At 42.2% G+C, this 23,540-nt stretch overlaps 1 protein-coding gene across 1 annotated transcript in view; it reads left to right on the top strand.

The window, feature by feature from the left end:
• The window catches only part of LOC121272536 (ryanodine receptor 1-like), a 467,552-nt gene that overhangs the window by 294,698 nt on the left and 149,314 nt on the right, over positions 1 to 23,540 (top strand). The window contains exons 61-68 of the mRNA XM_041179156.1: positions 4,641 to 4,690; positions 7,361 to 7,421; positions 7,741 to 7,979; positions 10,977 to 11,058; positions 16,647 to 16,777; positions 19,559 to 19,879; positions 21,186 to 21,426; positions 23,196 to 23,283. Of these exons, the coding sequence (XP_041035090.1) occupies positions 4,641 to 4,690; positions 7,361 to 7,421; positions 7,741 to 7,979; positions 10,977 to 11,058; positions 16,647 to 16,777; positions 19,559 to 19,879; positions 21,186 to 21,426; positions 23,196 to 23,283 (1,213 nt within the window). The remainder of the gene's footprint in view (positions 1 to 4,640; positions 4,691 to 7,360; positions 7,422 to 7,740; positions 7,980 to 10,976; positions 11,059 to 16,646; positions 16,778 to 19,558; positions 19,880 to 21,185; positions 21,427 to 23,195; positions 23,284 to 23,540) is intronic.

Raw genomic sequence — 23,540 nt, 5'->3', positions numbered from 1 at the left:
GTTATTTACTGAAAGAATAAAGCCACAAGATTCCACGTTTATAGCAAAAGAACTTTTACTCTACAAGAGTCAAACAAAGCAAATACTATACATTAAATAATCACCTACACTCTAAAACCCAGAACCAACATAAGTTAAACATGAATTAACAGGCAAATTGTGGTTGAATATAAACTATAAATTACACATTCACTGACAGATACAATGAAGACACATCTTAGGAATTGGCTCCGCCATCCACTCGTGTATATGTTTTCAATCTTAGTCACAAAGTCCTTTGACCCTCTGTCTTCCGCACATAGAATTTCGGCTCCTCTTAGACGATTTAGCCTGATGGCCACAGCTGACAACAGTGCAGAGCCAACCTGAGTTCCATGGGCACGGTCTTAACCAAAAATGGCACCTGTTTCCCTAGACCTGCTTACAATGGTCTGGATGACATAGATCCACCAATACTATCTTCCAGTAACAGAATCAGCTGCAGCAACTATATATTCGCCTATCCTCAGATTCTACATCTTTAGCCTGTTGTCTTTAGCTTGCCTGTACTGCACCACTGGGATCATCAACTACTACTGAACTTGGATGGCTCTGTGTCCTTTTTATATGGATCAACAGGTTTCAGTCTCCCCAGAAGCGTTGGTTTCCAATCTCTCAGTCTTAGTCTCCTTTAAAAACTGGAAGGTTCAGTTTCCTTTTGTCAGTTTCTCTTTTCATTTATGGTATGTCTCAAAAAATATGAGCTTTGAAAGCACACATTCCATCACAGTCTTTAAAGAATCACATTCTTCAATATACCAGTGCGTCTTCCACAGCTTGCTTGAGGGATCTATCAAATTAGTTCATGAGGGAACCATGTCCAGATTGAAGGAGAAGGCAGGACTGAGGCTCGGTGAAGCAAAACCTTTCCTCATGGTCCAGGGAAGTAGCAAGTGTTAAGACTATGGGCCAAGCCCAGTGTGGGCAGAAATTAAGCTGAGGCTGGGCTTTAGATCTGGTGAGTATAAGTCAAGGCTTTAGGCAAGGTCTGGGCAATAGAGGACTATGACTTGGGATCATGTTCCATTCAGCTTTGTCATGTTCCATCCCTGCAGCTGAAGCTCTTCAAGATAATGGTAGTCTTCCAATGATTAAGTGTTTTTTTTTTCATTCTTTCATGGGATGTGGGTGTCGCTGGCAAGGCTAGCATTTGTTGCCCAGCCCTACTTGCTCTTGAGTGTCTTGCTAGACCATTTCAGAGAGCAGTTAAGAGTCAACCACATTGCTGTGGGCCTGGAGTCACATGTCGGCCAGACCAGGGAAGGATTTCTTTCCATAAAAGGCACTAGTGAACCAAATAGGTTTTTATGACAATCAATGATAGTTTTGTGGTCACTATTACTGAGGATAGCTTTATATTCCGCAATTATTAATTGAATTTAAATTTTACCAGCTACTCTCATGGGATTTGAACCCATGTTCCCAGAGTATTACCTGGGCCTCTGGATTTCTAGCCCAGTAACATTACCACTATGCCACCGTCTCCCCAATTCCATGTACATTGTGAAATTTAAGAATATGATTGGTAATGTATAGAAAGTATAAAATTGAAAGATATGATTAATTAGAAATAAGAAGAACACAAACTATGGACATGTTTAAAAAAAATCAAAGAAGAAAATTAAGTGCCGAGAAATAAAGATATTCAGTATATATATATATATATATATATATATATATACACATACATACATATTCACATAATATATTCAACACAACAGCTAGATAAATCTGCACTTGATTATTTCAAATTCAGAGATCAGAGAAATCAAGTTACAAAGCCATTTGGAGATCATAACCCGTGAGAGATTTTCTCCTTTTTGCTTTTACCAGATCATAAAATTCTTGCATTTTAGAAGTACAAGGACTTTAAGCACCCTTGCTATTCCTTTCGTGCACCTATTCTAGCTCGTTTTGCTCACACTCTTGTAATGCTGATCTACTTCAGGGTGAATTTTCCCTCTTCATGCCTACCATGGATGGACCAAATGAAGCACAGTTCTGCAAAGGATCCAGCTTCATCACGATTTTCTCTTGTCCTTTATCCTAGATGTACTCCTCTAAGAATGGGAAACCTCGACAGAATAGAAGTCGATCCAAAGCATATCAATACAAAAGCAAAATACTGCAGATGCTGGAAATCTGAAATCAAAACAAAATTCTGAAAATATTCAGCAGGCCAAGCAGCCTCTGTGGAGTGAGAAATAGAGTTGATGTTTCAGGTAAAGGTCATTGACCTGAAACATTGGGCCGGATTTTCATGGTGTTAGAAAGACGAGGCAAGAAATTCACACAGGAGAAAACCAGAACTCAGCAAGGCATTTTGAATCCAGTGCTGTGTTAAAACAGACCCCATTTTGGCTGTTGCAAGGGCCTTAACCTGCAATGTGGCAGTCATGCATTGTTTGAGTAGATGTAAACTACTAACTGTCACGATCTGAAGTTTTTTAAATGCCCCATTCTTTAAACTTTAAAAAACAGGCTGCAGCCAGCAGCCATCAAAAGTTTTGAAAAAACCTGGCATATGTATGTTAGAAAAAAATAGTATCTGGTCATGCGGTTTCAATTGAGCTTTTTGTTGACATTTCCCCAAGGGCTATGATTAAGTCATTATGGATGCTTGGCTGATTTTCAAAAGCTACAGTTAACTCAGTAGGAGATTCTGAGTTCACAGTTTGATTGACAGCTCAAAGAGGCTATTAGAGGCTTAAATGCCCTTGATGTGGGAATAGAAGTTTGTTTTTATAACAAATTATAACCACTTGAGATTTAAAATTTTATATGGACTTCATGAATGGGAGTTTTTTCACTATCAAGTGTGTAGGAGTGAAAGCTGTATCAGATTAAGATTTTTTTTCATCTCCACATGGCTTCTGAGGTCTGTCCATGTGAATATTGGGTGAATAGCAATAAAGGTGGGACGGAGGGTATGAGGGGCCATGGGGGTGGGTGGGGGGAGGGCATTAGTTTGCATTGGGTTTGTGTGGAGGGTATGAGGGGACATGGGTTGAGAGCTTGGGGGTCTAACAACTTCTAAAACAACTGGGACAAGGTCTCAGAGAACCTAAGTGGGCCTTCTAATTAGCTGCCCACCTCAGCACTTGCCCACCCTTCTGGCCACTTATGCTTTGCTTCTGGGGTCAGCTGGTCTGAATCTACCCCCTCAAAGAAAATTGCGCATTTTGGGGTACTTTTTACCAAGGGAAATTTCCCAACTCGAGCCACTCGCCTTGGCAGCCAGAATCCAGCCCATTAACTCCTGTTTCTTGCTCCACAGATGCTGCCTGACCTGGTGAGTCGATCCAAAGCACTTTGATTCCTTTTTCTTTCAAATGAAGCTAGCTAATGATTGCTTTTCCTTGAAATAGGTTTGCAATACCTTGTTTCTGTATTTTAAATGCAGTACCATAAATTTCCTACGTTACTTTTAAAAGAGTCACCTCACTGAAAAGAAAATTCACCCCACAGATCTAATACGTTTTTTGGAAAATAAGTGGGTTGTAGATAAATCCCAAGCAGGGACTTGGTCCTCCAAACAAGTTGTTTTTCTACAAGAAGATCACAAAAGGAGCCTCTGCACCCACAGGTGATCAAAATGTGAAATTTTAGAACTTGGGAACTCTATTTTAGGGCTACCATTTGGCACTGAACCTTTCTGTATTTATTTCTTTGATCCCTGTTATTCATTATACCTTCAGATGGTCCACCAGAACAGGGGATGAAAAATGTTAATTATATCCAGATATATTGCTGTAAAAAGAGACATGCTGTCGATGCTTTTCGTCTTGCACTCATCTGGACAATTCGCAAGAATACCAAATTATAAAGGGAACAAAAATTTATGCAGCATGAGAAGAGAGTGCTGGTTGGTTTGCTAGTTGACTCTGATTTGTAGAGGCATTGCCGTGGAGAATGCACAGTTAACTGACAACTAACAGTTAACTCCAAGCTTTATTTAAATTCAAACCAGGCAGGTTGACTCTGGTCAAGGCATTGCCCTGGGGAATGAACCAGGGAATGACTCTGCCCCATTTTGTTTCATTGAAAAAAGTGCAAGGTGTGTATGTAGCTTCTAGCACATGTAAGTGAGCCATACTGCAAGCCTGACTGATAATCTTAAATTGGCTGTTAGTGTAATTCTTAGCGCACTCAGAATTGTTTAGTAAATGTTGTCCAATTGTGGAACCACATCGAATGTTGGATACTGTGCTTGCAGGGCTGATGCAGCTAGGTTATTGTGTTCTCAAGTGACATAAGAACAAAAGGAATAAAAAAAGTGCAAAAATGTATTTTAGAATTGGCTATCCTTATGAAACATTTATGTTAGGGATGAATGAACTTATCATGACCTGGGCTGATATATAATGTAGCATTGGCGTTAAAGAAGCGTCTTGTCCACTTACTAGAGACTTTGTAACTTAAAAGTAAAGGAAAGTACACATCTTGAGCTATAGCCGTACTTATGGGGCACATTTTAGACCAGCCCAGCCTGATCTGCTTCAGGCTTCTCTCATTGTCAAAATTCCTCGCTAGTGATAATAATTGCTGCCAGTTCTCATTTCATCTTACTTCTTTTCTTCCTGATTGTTTCTCTGCTTCAGTATCTTCTGCAAACTCGCAGCTTTGATCAGACATAGAGTCTCCCTCTTTGGTAAGCGGCATGGAGTGTTGGAGCATAGTGTTTGTTACTTACTGAAGCTTTGTACTGTTCAGTCATGCTGTCATTCTGTCTGTAGCTTGGGTTGGTTTTCTTTAAATGTAAAACTTCCTCCAACAAAAAAATGTTGCAATAATATTGTGCTTAAATAAGAATTTGAAATCCTATGAGTAGAATATGTAGTGTACCTGTACTCCATCTTTATTCCCTTCAGCACATTTTAGCTGATCTTATATTGGTCTTTTAATTCAGATTCTGGGAGGTCAACATTTAAGCCTTGAAATTTTTGAAATGTTAGAAAGAAATAACAAAGCCTTTGGACCCAGTTTTATCAAATTAAGTTAAAAGATCAACATAAAAGCAGCTTTATGCTTCAGTCAAAAGCACTCAGAAGAAAGTGGTGGACTTCATCTTCCCAGTTTCTTGTGCCTCATTTTCTGTTTCTTGTGCTGTAAACAGGTGATTAGGTGGTATTAATTTATGCAGATATCCTACCCTTAGCATATTTGTTCGTCTGTATGTGCTTATAGTGTGGTGTGGACATGCAAATACTGTACTATATCACTTAACTGTTTGGTGTAAATGTGTGACAATGGCTTGCACTGAAATGAGCCTTGCTTAACAATTTGAACAATAAAAATGTTATTTCTAACTTAAAGCAAGAAAATTATGCAAGTGAATAAGGCTTTGCTTCACAAACTGAAACAGCTTGGGTAAATTTATCATTTCAAATTGTCTGCGAGTGTATCTGTTTATAAGTGCTTCTACACTTAACATAAAATATGTATAAGAAGAACTCTGTGACTCGGAAGTTCATGTTCATGTGTCCTTCAGAAATATATATTAAAAAGTAATATGCTTTAAATTTATTGGAAGAGGATAAATGTACTCTTAAAAATAAGACATTTATGGATGACCCACAGGATCACTAAGTTTATTAGCTGCTTTCAATAAGTAAATACAATTTGCATCTCATCATGTTGAGTAGGCAGAACTGATCTCTGTTCAGATAACATGTGCATCAGCTCATGTTTAACAGTAATCAGTTTCTAGGTTTTGTTGACCTTTATGGATATTTCTAATATGACTGACAGAAAATATTCCTTTGATGACAGAATATATATTAATTATTATTTGCACCAGAATATGACCCTTTGTTGGTTCTTATTTCAAAACTGAGGCTAATGTCTTTGGTTGCTCAGAAATACAGTACATATAAATGATTGATTCATGCACGGTAATTCGGCAGTCCTATCCGATAACAGCTTTCACTTCCGAATTTCATGGGTACGATTATCATCAGCAAGGCACATATCTGAATCCTGTCTCCCTTGGGTCACGACAGTCCTGATGGTGTAGCTTTCCAAAGTTCCTTTTCAACTGACCTACCAAGCTGGCTCACTGTTTGCCCGCTTCAAGAAAAACACCCAGCTATTTAATGTCCTCTAGCTATTCACACAGCTTTCCAGGTTTTCCCCTTTTAGCCAGATTACACACTAACTCCAAGGTTTTGCCTTTTCTGCCAAACGGCAAAATTGACCTCTTCCCGAAAGTGATTTGCTGCTTCCCCTCACAATAATTGTGTTCCTATTTCTGTCCCTGCCTGCTTTCTCTTTGTGCCTCCATCTTTGCGCTGATCATCTTCACCCACCAGCTCCTTTACGTGTAGCCCTCCTTTGTGTCTGCCAGGTATACGGCTTTTTCTTAACTTCCTTCCTGTTTGTGCTGCTTCCAAGTCAAGTGTTACCAGGTCACACGGACTAGTATTTCTTATTATCCAAGAAAATTAAAATTGATCCCTTTTGAATGATGCAAGGTCTTAAAATTCTTTTCCAAAAAATCTTGAGAACAATTACAGACTCCACAGAACTTTTGAAGAAACTACAATTGAATTTTTCTCTTACTGCTTCCAGGTCAAAGATCACATTCTTCAATTGATCATTTTTCTTTCTCATTATTGCGTTCAAGAGCTGCACCATATCTGCCCTTTTATTAATCTAATTACAATTTAAAGAAAGAAATAATTGTGTTTATATAAACTTGTCTTAAAAGTGCTGTCACCTGTTGTAATATAGGCATAGATAGCAATGAATTTGTGTACAACGAGTTCCCACAAATAGCAGTGAGATTACTTTCATTTTTAGTGGTGTTGGTTGATGGTAAATGTCAGGGAACTAGGAGAACTCCCCTGTTGTTATAGTGCCATGGGACATTTTATATCCACCTGAGTGGATGGAGTGCCTTGCTTTAATGTCTCATCCAAAAGATTGCACATCAAACAATATAAGACATACTCGATACTGAAGAACCTACCATGATTATTTGTTCATGTTTCTGAATTGGTTCAATAGAACTTGACTTGGAGGTGAAGAGTATGAACTGAACCAAAATTTACATCTTTAAACAAAAATATTCAAAGATCCAGGCAAATTATACACCGTCATCCCAATTTTTATGACATTTTTTAAAGAGCTGTTGATTTATGAACCTTTAATTATTCTAGCATGTACTGATATTGACATTGTTTTTCAGTGGGAACAAAACTTGTGCACAATTTCCATTGCATGCGCAGTTTTGATACAAAAGGTATTGTTAAAACAACAAGCTTGGAACAACCTTAGCGTATATCCGAGTAACTTTCAAATGTTCTCATTTATTAAACAGGTACTGATGCTGCCTCAGTTATAAACTGTTTGCATATTTTGGGAAGATCTCTGGATGCCAGGTGACTGCATTTTTTTACTCCTTGAAACTGCCTTAGGCATGCTTAACAAGCTCCTCTTTTGTCTGACAACTCAGCTTTGGTACTATTAATTTTTTGGGGGAAAATTTTTATTATTTTCTGTCTAAATTTTACCTCCATCCACCTTCAAGGGTATTGACTCCCTGGTGGGGTATGCTTCTATGGGCATTAGACACCCCCAAACACTTTGCCCATGTAGCTGTTATCTATCTGAGCACTGCCAACCATCAGCAGGCATGCATAAAGAATTTTTGTCTTGTTAGAAATTTGAAACATATACGTTTCCACTTCTGGTTAACAGGACTGTAATGAAATCTGGTCCTGAAATAGTGAAAGCGGGTCTGCGGTCATTTTTTGAGGGAGCTTCTGAAGATATTGAGAAAACTGTGGAGAATCTGAAGCTTGGTAAAGTCTCTCAGAGTCGAACACAAGTGAAAGGAGTTGCTCAGAATGTCAACTACACCACAGTGGCTCTTTTGCCTGTACTTACCTCGCTGTACGATCACTTGGCACAGCATCAGTTCGGAGATGATATCATATGTAGGTATTGAAAAGTGTCAAAGCAATCCTGCGAGCGACTATGTATATATATATTTTGCACACTAGTCAGTACTTTATAAATATATTAAAAATCTTTTATTGGCAGGCACTTCTGTCAACTTTTTACATCATGAATCTCTATGGTCACATTTATAATGGAAAACTACCTATGTATGTCTATGCAGGCATGCTGAAATCCCTCTACTGGCAGGAGAATGTCATTACATGATAAGTTTACAGAGGTGGTGTCCATTATAAAAACAAATAAAGAAATTTATAGTAAGCCCAGCACACCAGTGCAAAAGATAAGGCATTTGCAACAATCTTCAGCCAGAAGTGCTGAGTGGATGATCCATCTCGGCCTCCTCCAGAGGTCCCCAGCCTCATAGCTGCCAGTCATCAGCCAATTCAGTTCACTGAATGTGATATCAAGAAACGGCTGAAGGCAGTGGTTACTGCAAAGGCTATGTGCCCTGGCAATAGTTCTGAAGACTTGTACTCGAAAACTCACCGACCCCGAGCCAAGCTGGTCCAGTACAGCTACAACACTGGCATTTACCCGGAAATGTGGAAAATTGCCCACGTATGTCCTGTACATAAAAAGCAGGACGAATCCAACCCAGCCAATTACTGCCACCCCCCCATCAGTCTACTCTCGATCATCAGTAAAGTGATGGACGTCTGTGATGACTGTGCAAGAGCAACTAGCTTAGTTCAACTCACTTGCCCTTTTAGGACAGATGAGAATTTTTTTCTCTCAGACGGTTGTGCGACTTTGGAATTCTGTGCCTCAGAAGGTGGTGGAAGTGGGGTCATTGAATATTTTTAAGGCAGAGGTAGATAGATTCTTGTCAGGCAAGTGAATCAAAGGCTATCGAGGTTAGATGGGAGTGTGGAAATCGAAACACAAGAAGAATAGCTATGATCTTATCGAATGGTGGAGCAGGCGCGAGGGGCCCAATGGTCTACTCCTGCTCCCATTTCTTATGTTTCTATAGCCCAGCACTATTTTTTTCTCTTTAGGCACTTATTCAATTCCCCTTTAAAAACCATGGGCAGGATCTTCCGGTCGGTAAGCAGGGGCGGGGCCCGTTTGCCGACGCGAGATGACGTCGGGTAGAATTCCCAACGTCGCCCCACATCATTTCCATTTTCAGGTCAGCAGGGGCACAGCCAAGTCAGCTGCGTACCTGCCAACCTGTCAATGGCCTATTGAGGCCATTGAAAATCTATTAAGGTAATTAACGGACCTGCCCGTCCAACCTTAAGGTTGGCGGGCAGACCAGGAGCCCTGGTGAGCTTCCCACAAGTGGGATGAGGTTTCTTAAGGGTATTTAAATTTTTATCAAATCTTTCAAAAAAAGTTATGGACATGTCCCAACTCATGTGACAGCATCATATGAGGGGACATGTCAGGGAAATTCTTTTATCATTTCTATTAAAAATTTTAATTCCGAGCAGAGCTCCCTGAGGCAGCACTTAGCCTCAGGGAAAGAGCGCACTCCCGGCTGAGGGAAATCCCCCCCCACCCAGCCCACCCAGGGAGTGCATAGCGCTTCCTGGCGGATGTCACGCTGGGTGGGCCTTAATTGGCCCACCCATGTAACATGGCGTCGCGCCCGCTCCCACACTTCCCCTCCCCAACGGGGGGATAATTTTCCCCCATGATTGAATTTTCCTCCACCATCAACTTAGGCAATATATTCCAGATCCCAACCACTTGCTGCATAAAAAAAAAATTCTTCATATTGCGTTTGGTTCCTGTCATTCACCTTAAAACCGTGTCTTCTGGTTCTTGAGCTTTCCACCAGTGGGAGCAGTTTCGCCCTAACTGCTCTGTCCAGGCTCCTCATGATTTTGAACACCTTTATCAAATCTCCTCTCAGCCTTCTGTAAGGAGAACAACCCCAGTTTCATCAATTTGTCCATGTAATTGAAGTCTGCCATCCCTGGAACCATTTTCGTAAACCTTTTCTTCATCCTCCTAAAGCTATCCTTGCCAAACTTGGCACCCAGAATACTCCAATTGAGGCCGAACCAATGGTTTATAAAAGTTCATCATAATTCCTTTTGTACTCTCTGCCTCTATTTATATAAATACCGGACCTTGTATGTCTTTATAATCACTTTCTCTACCTACCCTGTCACTTTCAACCATTTGTACCCCCAGGTCTCTCTGTTCCTTTTTCCATTAGTAGTTTATATTGCCAATCCTCAATCTTCTTATCAAAATGTAGTACATCATACTGCTCTGCATTAAATTTCATCTGCCAGATGTCTGCCCATTCCACCAGCCCGCCTATGTCCTCTTATAGCTTATCAGAATTAACAATAGTGAAACACTAATGATAGGAGCATTTTCATTTGTTCTACAGAGGCTGGATTAGCTCATTTCCCGAATACTTGCTGGAGTAATGGTAACTAATCATACTAGCTAATTAAACTTAAGTGGAGGTGCGTAGGATGGATTGGGCAGGAGAGGGGAAATGTGTTTGTGAGGGACAGTGGGAGGCAAAAGTTACTGGAGCATGGTTTATTCACAGCACTTTCCATGTATTCCCATCTCAAACTTTGCTGATATATATAATGTTTATCCAGCAGTGATAGTACTAAATTGAAATGTAATAGCGGGCACAGTAGAGGTTTGGGGGTAGGTTTACAACTTCATTGTAGGTGTGATAATCTAGGAAAACAGATTGCCTATTCCTTTATATAATCTGCCTGTTATTTATTCTATTGAATTCAATGAATGAATTCATTCCACTCCACTAATCTGCCATCTAGATGGTGAAGACAAAAATCTATCCCTCGTTACTTTGCTTAGGCTGACAAACAGCTACAAACAGCCACCTCCGAAATACAGTATCAGTATCTCACTGGTATGTTTTAAAGAAATAAGTGAGCTGAATATTTGGATATATCTGAGCTACTTATATTTTATATATGTACCCTTATAAAAGTCATGTGCTAAGATTGTTCATTTTTCTTATTTTTCAGTGGACGACGTTCAAGTCTCTTGCTATCGAATCTTGTCCAGTATTTATTCTCTTGGAACCACAAAGAACACATATGTGGAAAGGTATTCAAACTGATATATCAAGTCTGACTCCCAGTTTATGGGGAAGGAACGGGGAAAAAAGCAGTTAGGCCCAGTCACGCTGTCCATTTTTAATTAATCAACTGTGCTTAGTTACCGTCTTACTATAATTTTGCAACCTTTCTGTCTCCAGCCATGCCCCAGAATTAATGTAAGATGTCTACTTCAGTGATCTCCTTTTGATGCATTTTCTGCAAGTTTATTACTCTGTGGATGAAAATTTTACTTGATTACACCATCTTGTTTCTAGCCTCCAAATTTTTAAATTTACACCATTAAGAACTTTAACTATTTTCCCTGGGAAGTAATTTGCCCTGGTCAATTTTATCAGTTTCCTTAGCAACCAAATTTTCAATGTTGCTCCAAAAGTCATTTTTACAAAGGGAACAAGCCTGACTCGCTTAATCGCTTCTCATAACTTAGATTCCAGATACACACAGGCCAATTTTACCATGCATGCGTCTTGTGCAAGCCTTATCTATTAGTTGCATATAGCAGGAAATCGCAGCTGCACTACTCACAGTTACCTCCTATGCACTGCTGCAGGTGAAGCTCCCTGTAGATAGAGCAGTTTTCTGAATTTGGTCCTCTGCGGTCATCTCCAGAGTTGGAGTTGCTTAGCTCTGCTTTCTCAAGCTATGGATTTCAGACATATGGGGCTGAATTTTCCGTTTGTCAGGTGGATGGGTGCAGAGCCGATCACCGCCAACAATCAGGGCTATGCCACCATTTTACGTGGGCAGCCAATTAAGGCCCGCCCAGCGTGACGTCCACCAGGAAGCACAATACACTCCCTGTCCGGGGGGGGGGGGCGGGGGGATTCCCTAAAATCGAAAGTGTGCTCTTTCCCGCATGCGCACGAAAGAGCACACTCATCTTCCTGAGGCTAAGTGCAGCCTCAGGGAGATCGCCTTGACTTTTAAAAATATTAAAAATAGAGAAAAGAACAATCCCTTACATGTCCCCTCATGTGACAATGTCATATGAGTTGGGGCATGTTCATAATTTCCATAACAACTTTATTACAATGTTTAAAACCCTTCATGAAACCTCATCCCGCCGCTGGATGAGGTTTTGTGGTTTTTCTAGTTGCCACCGGGGCTCCTGGCCAACCCGCCAACCTTAAGGTTGGATGGTCAGGTCCTTTAATTGCTTAATTGATCCTGTCAATGGCCTCAAGTGGCCATTGACAGGTCGGCGGGCCCGCAGCTGATTTTGCTGCACCCCCGCCTTCCTGAAAATTTAAATGGGGCGGAGTGACGTCAGGGGTTCCGCCCAACATCATCCCGCGTCATTTTACGTGTCGGCGAGTAGGCCCCGCCCCCGCTCACCGATAGTAAAATCCTGCCCATGGTGTGATTAGCTTGATCACAGGTCGGGGAAGTTATGATTTTGGATTTATTAGTCATTGCCAATTCCTCAAGGATGATGATGCATAGCTATCTCCTTGCCTACAATACTGTAAGCCATTTAGAATTTCCTACTGGTGAAATAAAATCGTTTTCATTGGACAACATGAGATACCTGTTAGTATGTTGGATGACAGAGTGAGCTCATGAATAAATAATCAGAAAGGATACTTATCTGACAAGTATGTTTTCCTGATGATCGGTCTCAATTATGATGGTTTGTAATTATCAAAAGATATGGGGAGTAATAGATGCTACGGTTATCATCGGCAGAATTTTACCCTTTGTGTGCAGGCACGTGCCCAACACGCCCATGCCTGAAATAAAGTGTGTTAACGTCGGAAGAGCATCCCGAGTCAACGCGCACTCTGGTGATATTTTGCTACCCGGCGCGTGATGAAGATGGAGGCGCGCCCGCCATTAATTAAGTGGCCAGTTAAGGCCCTTCAGAGTCCAATTGACTCCGGGTTTACGTAGCCCGTGCGATTTTTAGGCCATGGCATGGGCAAAATGGGCAGGCCACAATTTGCAAAACCTCATCCACGGACAGGATAAGAGGGGTCATTGGGCTTCACAAAGCAAATAATGAGTAGTTTTGGATATCACCTGCTGCTGCTTGCTTCTGTGAACAGGAGAGTTTCATTTCGCTTCAATGCTGCATTCAGAGCATTTAGAGGCATCAATTCAGGACTCAGTGTTGTCTTCCAGGCTCCCAGAGGACTCTCACCGCCTGAGGCCTTCCAGGTGTCAGACAGCCTTCCCTTACCCTGGTAATGGGGATTGTGGTCTCCACTGGAGGCTCCTCCTCTGTGGGGAAGAAAGGGCCAGAAGGGTGAGGAGGCCAGGTGTCCCTATTCAGCTTTCAGGGGAGCGACCTGTGGGGGGAGAGGCGCAGTGCCAACAGGAAGGCCAAGGTGGAAGGGGCTGCAGAAGACCCCGCTATTCTGCTGCCAGGGTTTACTAGCGGTCATGCAGCTACCTCAATATGTCTGAGCTGCAATGCTGAAGGAGGCTCCATCTCCCAAGGGAGACAGTGGCCTCCATCTGTCAGAAGATTGGCCCTGAGATCAGCTCCAACTGTGTGGGTGGACATCCCATGCCAGAGGCTCTGAGGGTCACGGTGGCCCTAAACCCCTATGTCTCCGGCTCTTTCCAGGGCTCAGCGGGGGATCTGTGTGAAGTCTCCCAATCAGCTGTCCAGAGTTGCATCAAATTAGTGACAGAAGCTCTGTTCAGGCATGTATTGACTTTCATTCATTACCGTATGGACGAGGTCTGCCAGGCAGAGCGAGCGATTTCTGGGTTCCCCCATATCCAGGGTGCCATCGACTGCGCACATGTGGCCATCAAGGCGCCAGTGGGTGAATCGAGAGCCTTCGTCAACAGGAAGGGATTCCACTCCATGAATGTGCAGATACTGTGTGACACAAGATGCTGATTCAGCAAGTGTGTGCAAGGTACCCAGGCAGCTCCCATGACGCCTACATCCTCAGACACTCCCAGGTGCCGACTGGATGGATGGCTGCTGAGTGACGAGGGCTGTCCCCTCAAAAGGTGGATCGTGATGCCTCTCCGCTACCCAAGAACAGAGGCCGAGCAGCGGTACAACAGGAGCCACGCTTCCACAAAGGCAGTGGTAGAGAGAACCATCGGTCTTCTCAAGATGCGCTTCTGATTCCTGGACAGTTCAGGGGCGCGCTGCAATACCCCCCCAGATCATGTGTCAGTGATAGTGGTTGCATGCTGTGCTCTACACAATCTGGCACTGCTACACAATCTGGCACTGGAAAGGGGGGATGCAGCAGAGGAAGAAGATCTTGACACAGCTCCACAGGTCACAGATGATGAATCCAGTACTGAGTCCGAGGACGAGCACTCTCAGAACGCTGAGGGCGTAGATGCTGACCTGGGTAACCTCCAGGGAGGAAGGGTTACCTGGGATTCTTTGATCCAATGCTCCTTCAGCTAGCCCACCAAACAAAAACCATCACCACAAGCCAGGGCTGCAGGCTCCATATTCAGTCCCTGAAGGGATCAGTTCCTTGGTCAATAACATACACTATGTGCCAGTGCAATGAAGTGTAAGGAGTCACGTGCCCATCATAACATCATGGCTTACCCCACACCTACAGACCAAATGAGCATCCAGAGGCCAGTTGCAAAAAATCATCTCATTTACTTCTGAGTGACAAACAAAGGAAAAATTAACATTCACTGGTGTTTTACCTCACACCATTTAAAAAAAAACAGAAAAGTGGGGGAAACAATTATCACCCATGTGATCAGGCCATGTTGTGCTTAAGGTGCTTTAAGTTTTCGCTTACGAGTGCTCCCCCTTTGCTGGCACCGGCGTTGGAGACAGCCTGCTCACTGCTCAGCCCCAGGAACCCCTGATTGAGTCCCTGGAGGAGCCTCTCCATGAGAGTCGCCACTCTCTCCATGGATGAGGCATTGCGCTTGGCCATGAGGGTCAACGCATTGCTTATGCTCTGCATGGCCTCCTCCAAAACGGACACCATGGCACGCATACCCTCATGTATCTCCACCAGATTCTCCCGCAAACCCTGCTGGACGTCCAGCATCTGCTGCCTCAGGGACAACTCCAGAGGCCCATCATCAGCCATCGACTGAGCATGCTCCTGTTTCCAGCAGTCCTCCGACTGTCGGCACCCTGGGCATACTCAGCCTCCGCCTGTGTGTCAAGCGAATGTGAAGTGCCCGCACCTATGTGCACCGACATACTAGACACCAATCTTATGCCCACCGCTGATTCCTGCTTGACAGAGAGGATGTGACGCAGGTGCGTGCTCAGCATGTTGGTCCTCAGGGGTCGGGGTGGGCCTTCAGGCTCCCCAAAACGAGGGCTGCTGGTGAGCCTGAAAGGGAGAAGAAGGACATGTCATTAGACTGTCAGTGTGCATGCCTGGCATCCTGATGAGACACAGATCTGCATCATGGTGCCCTTGTCTTTCCATTATCAATGGGCATTGCAAGTTCAAGGTTGACATCAATATACAGACTACACAGCAACAGTTGCAAAAAGCCACATCCTCACCTCAGTGCGCTGCACTCCTACCTCCCTCTGGTACCCCAACCTCACCAAGGCCGCTTGACCGAGGTGCACCGTGCCTCTCCAGCTCCAGGCCTCCTGCTCATATCTACTGAGGATAAGGAGGTGTGGGGGTTCCCTGCCAGCCCGTGACCTCTCTGCATTGTTATGGGATGTTTTCTCCTGGAAGGATAGAGCAGCATTGATTAGTGTGCCCTCGACCTGCAGCGCCATTGCAGCCTGGCAAATCCCACCTGAGGAACACCTCGAAGGGCTCAGCACATTCGTGATCCTGGAGCTGCAAAGCACTCAGTCCAAGCAGCCAAGGCTCACCCCCTTGGGCAGCTCCTGCCTCATTGACATTTGCCACTCACACTGTAACACCTCTGAGATGCACGGGGGGATGGGCAGCTCTTACCTGTTCTGCAAAGTGACCTATGCCAACACAGTACTCACCCTTCTCGAGTGCAGAACATCGTTACAGTGCTCCGGCATTGGACCCCTGTGCACCTCACCACGTCATGGCTGCTGACCCTGGATGCCACCTCCTCCCAGGTCTTTTTGGTGAGGTGCGGGGGGGGCCTCTTCCTCCCATCCCTGGGGACAAGTGTTTCTCTCCTCGCTGCCACCTCCTCCAGGAGGGCATCGAGGCACTCCTCCGAAAAACGCGGGGCCAACTGCCCTGCTGACCTGCCCTCCCGCCTGCCATGTCCACCCGCCGCGGCATCCATGCAAGCGACTTCCAGGACTTGCTGAGGCCGCATTTGAATTGACCGCTGGTTTGCCGTTGGACCTGGTGGACCTTAAGCCCCCACCTGTGTAAAATTGCAGTGCGCTGCCGATCACGGGCAGCGGTCGGCTTCCCGATCGCCGCTACCGAGCCCGCACGCCAAGGGTAAAATTCTGTCCCATTTTTCTTTGCATATCCAGAAGCATTGGTGCTCACACTATCATCACAGCTTTATTATTTAACAATCTGATCTTCACTCCCATTATTTTTAATGTGGCTGTAGTATAGTGACATCATTTAGAAATGCTATGTTCTGTTAGTAAATATTTTCAGAATTTTTTTTTTTTTACTTTTTAAAAAAAATTCTGGTCCTTCTCCACAGGCAGCGTCCCTCTCTGGGTGAATGTCTTGCCCGACTTGCAGCTGCTATGCCAGTGGCCTTCCTTGAGCATCATCTAAATGAACATAATATATGCTCAGTTTACAACACTAAAACACCACGGGAGAGAGCTAGTAAGTACAAGAAGAACTAAAAGGTGCTGCATTTACCAATATTATAGTTCATTGTATTTTGTGGATTTGGTTGATGGGAAGAATTAATGAAAGATTAAATATAGGAATAAATATGTCTGGGATCTTGTTTCAAGCTTAGCTTGAACTGATGGATTAAAAAGTCTCTATATCTTTGCCTCAAAGAGTTCCACATGAAATGAACTTGGGCAGTCTCAGCAGTGTTCGAAATGGACAAGGACCCACAGCACAAAGCTGTTGCTAATTAGCAATCTTATTTTGCATTTAACCATGCTGTGGCTGATGCCACGGTGCTTGATATTGCCACTGTGTGCCCGATTTGGGGAGAAGTGTTCATTTTTCCAACTACATCTGTAAGTGCACAAAAGTGATGTAGAGCATTTCTTTCACCTGAATCTCAAACGTACAAAATCATTCACTTAGCAGATTCGCCAAGTGTTCGTAAAAACTGGTGCATGCAGAAATGCTAAAGGCAAAGAAAAAAGTGATTGTTTGCAGCTATCAGATTGCTTTAAAGTGAAAATCAGTGTAGTTACTTTTCAATGTCGGGAGTGATATAAATCGTGTGCTGTTATTTCATATCCTGAAATCTCAGAAAATTCAATGTAATATTTTTGTTATTGCGTTCAAATAGAACCAAAACATCAGAGGGGGGAATTTTTCTGTTTTTCTTCTCGACATAGCTTTGCTATAAATTTTTAGTGATGATTACAATCCATAGTGTAATAATATAATTGTAACCTTTCATTGCATTTTACATCAGCTATATAGTTGAATAGAAAAAAAAAATAATTTTTTACACCAAAGCAAACTTGTTCTCAGTTTCAAGTAATCTCTCCTTCTTCTGAACTGTTTTAAATTGCCCTCAATTTCAGAATCTTGTCTCTTAAGTATAATTGCAGTCCCTACCAGTAATTATAGCTGCAAACTTTTGTATTTATAAATGAGCAATTTGGACTTGGGAAGTTCAATTTCAAAATTTGCAGATGACACCAAATTGGGTGTCATAACTATTCCAGGGTTAGAAGGCAACAGAGTAAAAGATGATGTTAAACTCACAGAATAGGCAAGTAAATGGAAAAAGCAATACAGATCTGTGTGAGTTGTAATGCATTTTGGTAGGAGAAACAAAGAGGCCACATAGTCATTGGAAAATAGGAGTTGAAATGGGCTAGTGATCCAGGCGAAGTGATTTAAGGATTCTGATTCACAAATTAAAAGTATCAACACAGGTTAACAAAACCATAAAAATTGCAAATAAAACATAGGTTTATTTCTAGAAAGGGAATTGTAAAGTTAAGAAGTTATGTTAAACTTGTATAAGACTTTTGTTAGACCACACTTAGAAGGCTGTGCCCATTTTTGGTCTCCATTTTACAAAAAAGATAGGGAGATACTGGAAAAGGTGCAAAATACATATACAAGAATGATACCAGAACTGAGAGGGTATGACTATCAGAAAAGACTGAACAGGCTGAGCCTGTTTTTCCATGGAAAGAGAAGATTGCAGGCTGACCTAATAGAGGTCTTTAAAATTATGAAGGGGTTTGTTAAGGTAGACGTAGAAAAGACGTTTCCACTTGTCAGGGAGTACAAAATTAGGCATCATAAATATAAGATAATCACTAATAAATCCAGTAAGGAGTTCAAGAGAAATTACTTTATGCAGAGAGTGATTGGAATGTAGAACTTGCATACACAAGGAATAGTTGAGGTGAACAGCATAGATGCATTTAAGGAGAAGCTAGATAGTACATGAGAGAGAAAGGAATAGAAGGATAGGATAATAGGGTTTGATGAAATAAGGTGACACAGATCAGTTGAGCTCAATGGACTATTTCACTGTTATAGATATTATGTAATTGCTAAAATGGTTAGATAGAAAGATCCAAAGAGACCTCAGAACGACTTGCAGATTGGCTTCTTATTGCCCATTTCATTATTCCAAGATGCTACACGCAGCAAAAACTCCCAGCCACTCCCCAATGTATGGTGTGGTCCCGTCCGTGCCCCCTCCTCTCCCCACCCTCCTCCCCCCACCCCCCAAGCTACCGATCTTATGCAACCCGGGGTAAGACTACCTCCACTGAATGTATCAGGTAACACTTAATGCAATCTGTACTGTCAATCAAGAAAGCATGCAAGTTTTCCAGAACTCATTAAAAAAATTAGTTTAAATAATCGATTAATTAAAGCATCACTTTCTTACAGAGTAAACACCAGATCTTTACTTTGACACACTTCCTTTTCCCTCACTAGTTTCCTGCATTAATTTTCCTCTCCTTTCCTTTTCTGACTGCTTACTGTGACAGGTCCATAGATGACCATAGATACCTCGCCCAAGTGGATATTATCCATATGTGACAGGAAATGTCGGCAGATAATTGACTTCAGAGGGCATTAAAGCCAAGTTCAGTTCTCAGTTCATTTGCTATCCACATATTGCACCTTTAACAGGCGTCACTGGATAGCAACCAACAGTGCAAACCTTGATGGATTTTTCCCTTACCTTAACTCAGGATGTACTAATTCTAGCACCCCCAGCATCACCTACTGAGATCAATTAACTCAGCACAGATGAACCTGGGCCCTTCAAATGGCTTAGCCGCCCCAGAAATACTCTGAATTATTGAAGGAGCGATAATATATCTCTTAATGTGGCGCAGTTGTTGTATTTAAACACTGTAAAAGAACAAGTATGTACTGTAATGTTCAGAAAACTGATCAGATGTAATTTAATTTGAATTTCTTTTCTTGCAACAGTTTTGGGTTTGCCGAGCAGTGTTCACGAGATGTGTTCAGATATTCCTGATTTGGACCACCTCATGAAGGAAATTAATGATCTCGCAGAGTCTGGTGCCCGTTACACTGAGATGCCTCATGTTATTGAAATTACACTTCCTATGTTGTGTAACTACTTGCCACGATGGTGGGAACGTGGATATGAGATTATTGCTGATGAAGACGTGCCATGCTGCACTAATGTCACTTCTGAACACCTTAATGCCCTGCTGGGAAATATTCTGAAAATCATAGTTAACAACTTGGGTATTGATGAGGCATCCTGGATGAAAAGACTTGCAGGTACATGTCAATCATGATAAATGGGAAAGCATTAGAAAGAATCATTTATTCAACCTGCTATGTTTTGCTGAATAAAGAGACAGGCTCGTTAATCTTTTCGTCTTGCAAAAGATTACCAAACTGTAACGGGGGAACAACAATTTATACTGCATGAGAAGAGAGTGCTGATTAGTTGGAAAGTGGGCTCTGATTGGTGGACGTGTTGTCATGGAGAATATAGCCTGGAGCAGTTAGCTGCCCAGCTTTGTCCAAATTTAAAACAGGCAGGTCAGCTCTGGACAAGGCAATCAGAGTCCACTTGCCAACCTATTAGCACTCTCCTCTCATGCAGTATAAATTGTTGTTTCTCCCATTACCGTTGGTAGTTGCTTGCGAGCTATCCTGTGCAAGACGAAAAGCTTAGATATCATGTCTCTTTGTTCAGCAGTGCTCAAGTTCTGTACTACTACTCCGAATGACTATTTGCCATGTTTTGTAGAAACATGCTTATTATTCAGTTAAGTGCTAATCTTTCTCCATAAATTGAGTCATATCAAAAACCTATTATTTGTTTTTAGTTATATTTATCTCATCCTACCCCCTTCTCATTTAGGTGGACAAATGGACAAGGGTCAGGGCTTTACGACCCCATTGTGACATATCTTCATGATATGTTGGTTGTGGAATCACTTAGCTCTGTCTATCACATAAAGTTGGGGATTAAACCTGCTGGATTTGCCCTGAAAAGAGTGAAAATCAACTTCTTATAGTCTTTTTTTAATTAGTTCATGGGATGTGGGTGTCGTTGGCAGGCCAGCATTTATTACCCATCCCTAGTTGCCCTAGTTCAGAGGGCATTTAAGAGTCAACCACATTGCTGTGGGTCTGGAGTCACATGTAGGCCAGACCAGATAAGGACAGCAGATTTCCTTCCCTAAAGGACATCAGTGAACCAGATGAGTTTTTACAACAATCAGCAATGGTTTCATGATCGTCATCAGACTCTGTGGTGGTAGCAGTAATCTGCCCTCAGAGAGCAAATAATTCAGCCCCGCCCACCAGCAGAAACAAAACAAACATTTAAAGCGGCCTCGCAGCTTTCAAAACTCAGTCCAAGTTCCATGGTTACCAGTGCTGTCTCTCAGCTCGCGACCTCAAAATCTCATCCCACAACCCCACTGGGGGGCACGACCCACTGTTTGGGAATCCCTGCATTAAATGGGATAAATCAATTCTGTTCTATGCAAAAGGTACAATAGCAAAGCAAATGACTTGAACATATACCACAATTGATCTCTCAGCACTTGTTTTGTTTTACTCCATCCAGTTTTTGCACAACCAATTATCAGCAAGGCCAAACCTGAGCTGCTGAAATCCCATTTTATCCCTACTATGGAAAAGTTAAAGAAGAGGTCAGGAAAGGTGGTGGCCGAAGAGGATCAACTGCGCATGGAGGGCAAGGGTGACTCCGTGGAGAGTGAATTACTAATTCGAGATGAATTTTCTGTCCTCTGTCGCGATTTATATGCATTGTATCCACTGCTGATTCGCTATGTGGACAATAATAGGTAAGTATGCCTCTGTTTAATATCAAACATTTTGAGCTAATTTAACCCCAGAGAAAGGGCGGGAAGGGGTAAAATTTCAAACCTGCCTCCAGTGCACCCACTTCCAGTTTTATCAGACTAACATGCTTTCCTGAGGCAAATCCGACAGTAAAATATTTTAATGTAGCTGTTTACCTTAAATTTTGCTTTGGGTTTTAATGTCTGCAGGCTGAATTTCCTGGGCCTTGAGAAACCCAGCAACTGTATGAAAGCCATTCTGATCCATCAGGGAAATGACTTTACAATACCGCTTGTGACTCAGGAGGAGCACAAGTGCTCCCCACTAGCCCATCAAGCTTTCCTGCTTCCCTCCCTGCAATCGGGCACCACTCACAGTATCCATAATTTCTTCCCAAAAAAGTCTTATCCTCCTCCCTTTTATTCAATGTCTTCTCCAGCTTACTCTCCCCCCTCGCTGATGTAATCATAGTTATCCCATGTCATTTATCATCCCATTCCCCCATCATCCCCCACAAATTTTCTGAGCAACCCGTCCACCAATATCTTCCCGCCGCCCCCCACCCACCCCCCCCCCCCCCACACACACACACACACACACACACACAATGTGTTCACTTCCAGTCCACCCTCTCCATCCTTTCTGGTCTTCAATTTCAGTCTAATGCAGCAAGCTTTCATGCCTGGTAGTCAGCCTCTCAATCCGGCTGGCTGTCAGCTGGGAAACATTGTCAGAACACTTAAAAGATACTCTGCCTTTGAATTCAAGAGGACCTCTGGGACTCCCGTTCTTCATACAGCATACAGAAATGATGGACAGTAAAAGACCAACTTCTCCGCCAACCCTGCCCCAAAAACATGATAGCTGAAGAGCATGACTACTATCACCTCCCCCAGAATTGCCTTATAAGACTGTGCTAAGCACACAGCAATGCATCCATTCGGACCGTCACTTATGTATTAGGAAAGACTTTGAATTCTGCTTTCTACTGTGACTAGACCAAGAGCAGCAATACTATTGTACAAAAAGGAACCAAATTTTATTGAGCACAGCACATTTAGAAACTTTATTGAGCAAATTTAGATTCGCTCAATGTCAGTGTAGTCTGAATTAAAGCTGTAGCAACAAATTATTTCTGTAATGAAAAATGCTGCAAATAATTTTCATCGGCATCAAGTGTAAAACAATTAATCCACATTTATCAAGTAATAATTTGCAGTTGGTTACCAGGAAATAAGTCAGTTAATTTTACAGGTTATTGCATAATTGATAGCATTTTTGTAGATTAGTTTTGAAGCAGTACAGTAATTTTAGTTAATACTGCTTTCCAACTCATTTTGAACAGAAGTTTTCCTCACACCTTGTCAACTGCCATTGTCTGGTAGTACATTTTCAGGAGTACATTTTTAAGGTAGTACATTTTCAGGAGTACATTTTTAAGGTAGTACATTTTAAGGAGTACATTTTGAAGGTAGTACATTTTAAGGAGTACATTTTGAAGGTAGTACATTTTAAGGAGTACATTTTGAAGGTAGTACATTTTAAGGAGTACATTTTGAAGGTAGTACATTTTAAGGAGTACATTTTTAAGGTAGTACATTTTAAGGAGTACATTCTTAAGGTAGTACATTTTAAGGAGTACATTCTTAAGGTAGTACATTTTAAGGAGTACATTTTTAAGGTAGTACATTTTAAGGAGTACATTTTTCCTTTCCAGAAAAATATCGCCGTCTCTCTGCATTGTTATTTTTGGTTTTATTTGTATTCACAGGGCAAAGTGGTTAACAGAACCAAACCCTGATGCTGAAGAACTCTTCAGAATGGTGGGAGACATCTTCATATTGTGGTCAAAGTCACATGTAGGTTATACAATCTTCATCATACTGAATCAAGATTGAGGCTCTATCCAGTGCCAGATTTCTTTGTTGACAATTATCTCTCTCTCTCCTATTTTTCACATTAATTATGGTGTCTGAGTAGTATCTATTGTATATATTTTCCAGTGAAGAAAAATCATACAATATTGAGAAAGTAAGTTTAAAAACTTACTCTAAAGATTTAATAAAAAGCACTTAAAGCCCACTTTCATACTCTTTTTGTAATCTTCAGCATCTAT

This window comes from Carcharodon carcharias, chromosome 34 (assembly GCF_017639515.1).
Source record: "Carcharodon carcharias isolate sCarCar2 chromosome 34, sCarCar2.pri, whole genome shotgun sequence".
In the NCBI taxonomy this organism is placed as follows: Eukaryota; Metazoa; Chordata; class Chondrichthyes; order Lamniformes; family Lamnidae; genus Carcharodon; species Carcharodon carcharias.
Note: the sequence above shows the minus strand (reverse complement) of the source record. Positions and strands in the feature narration are given on the sequence as shown.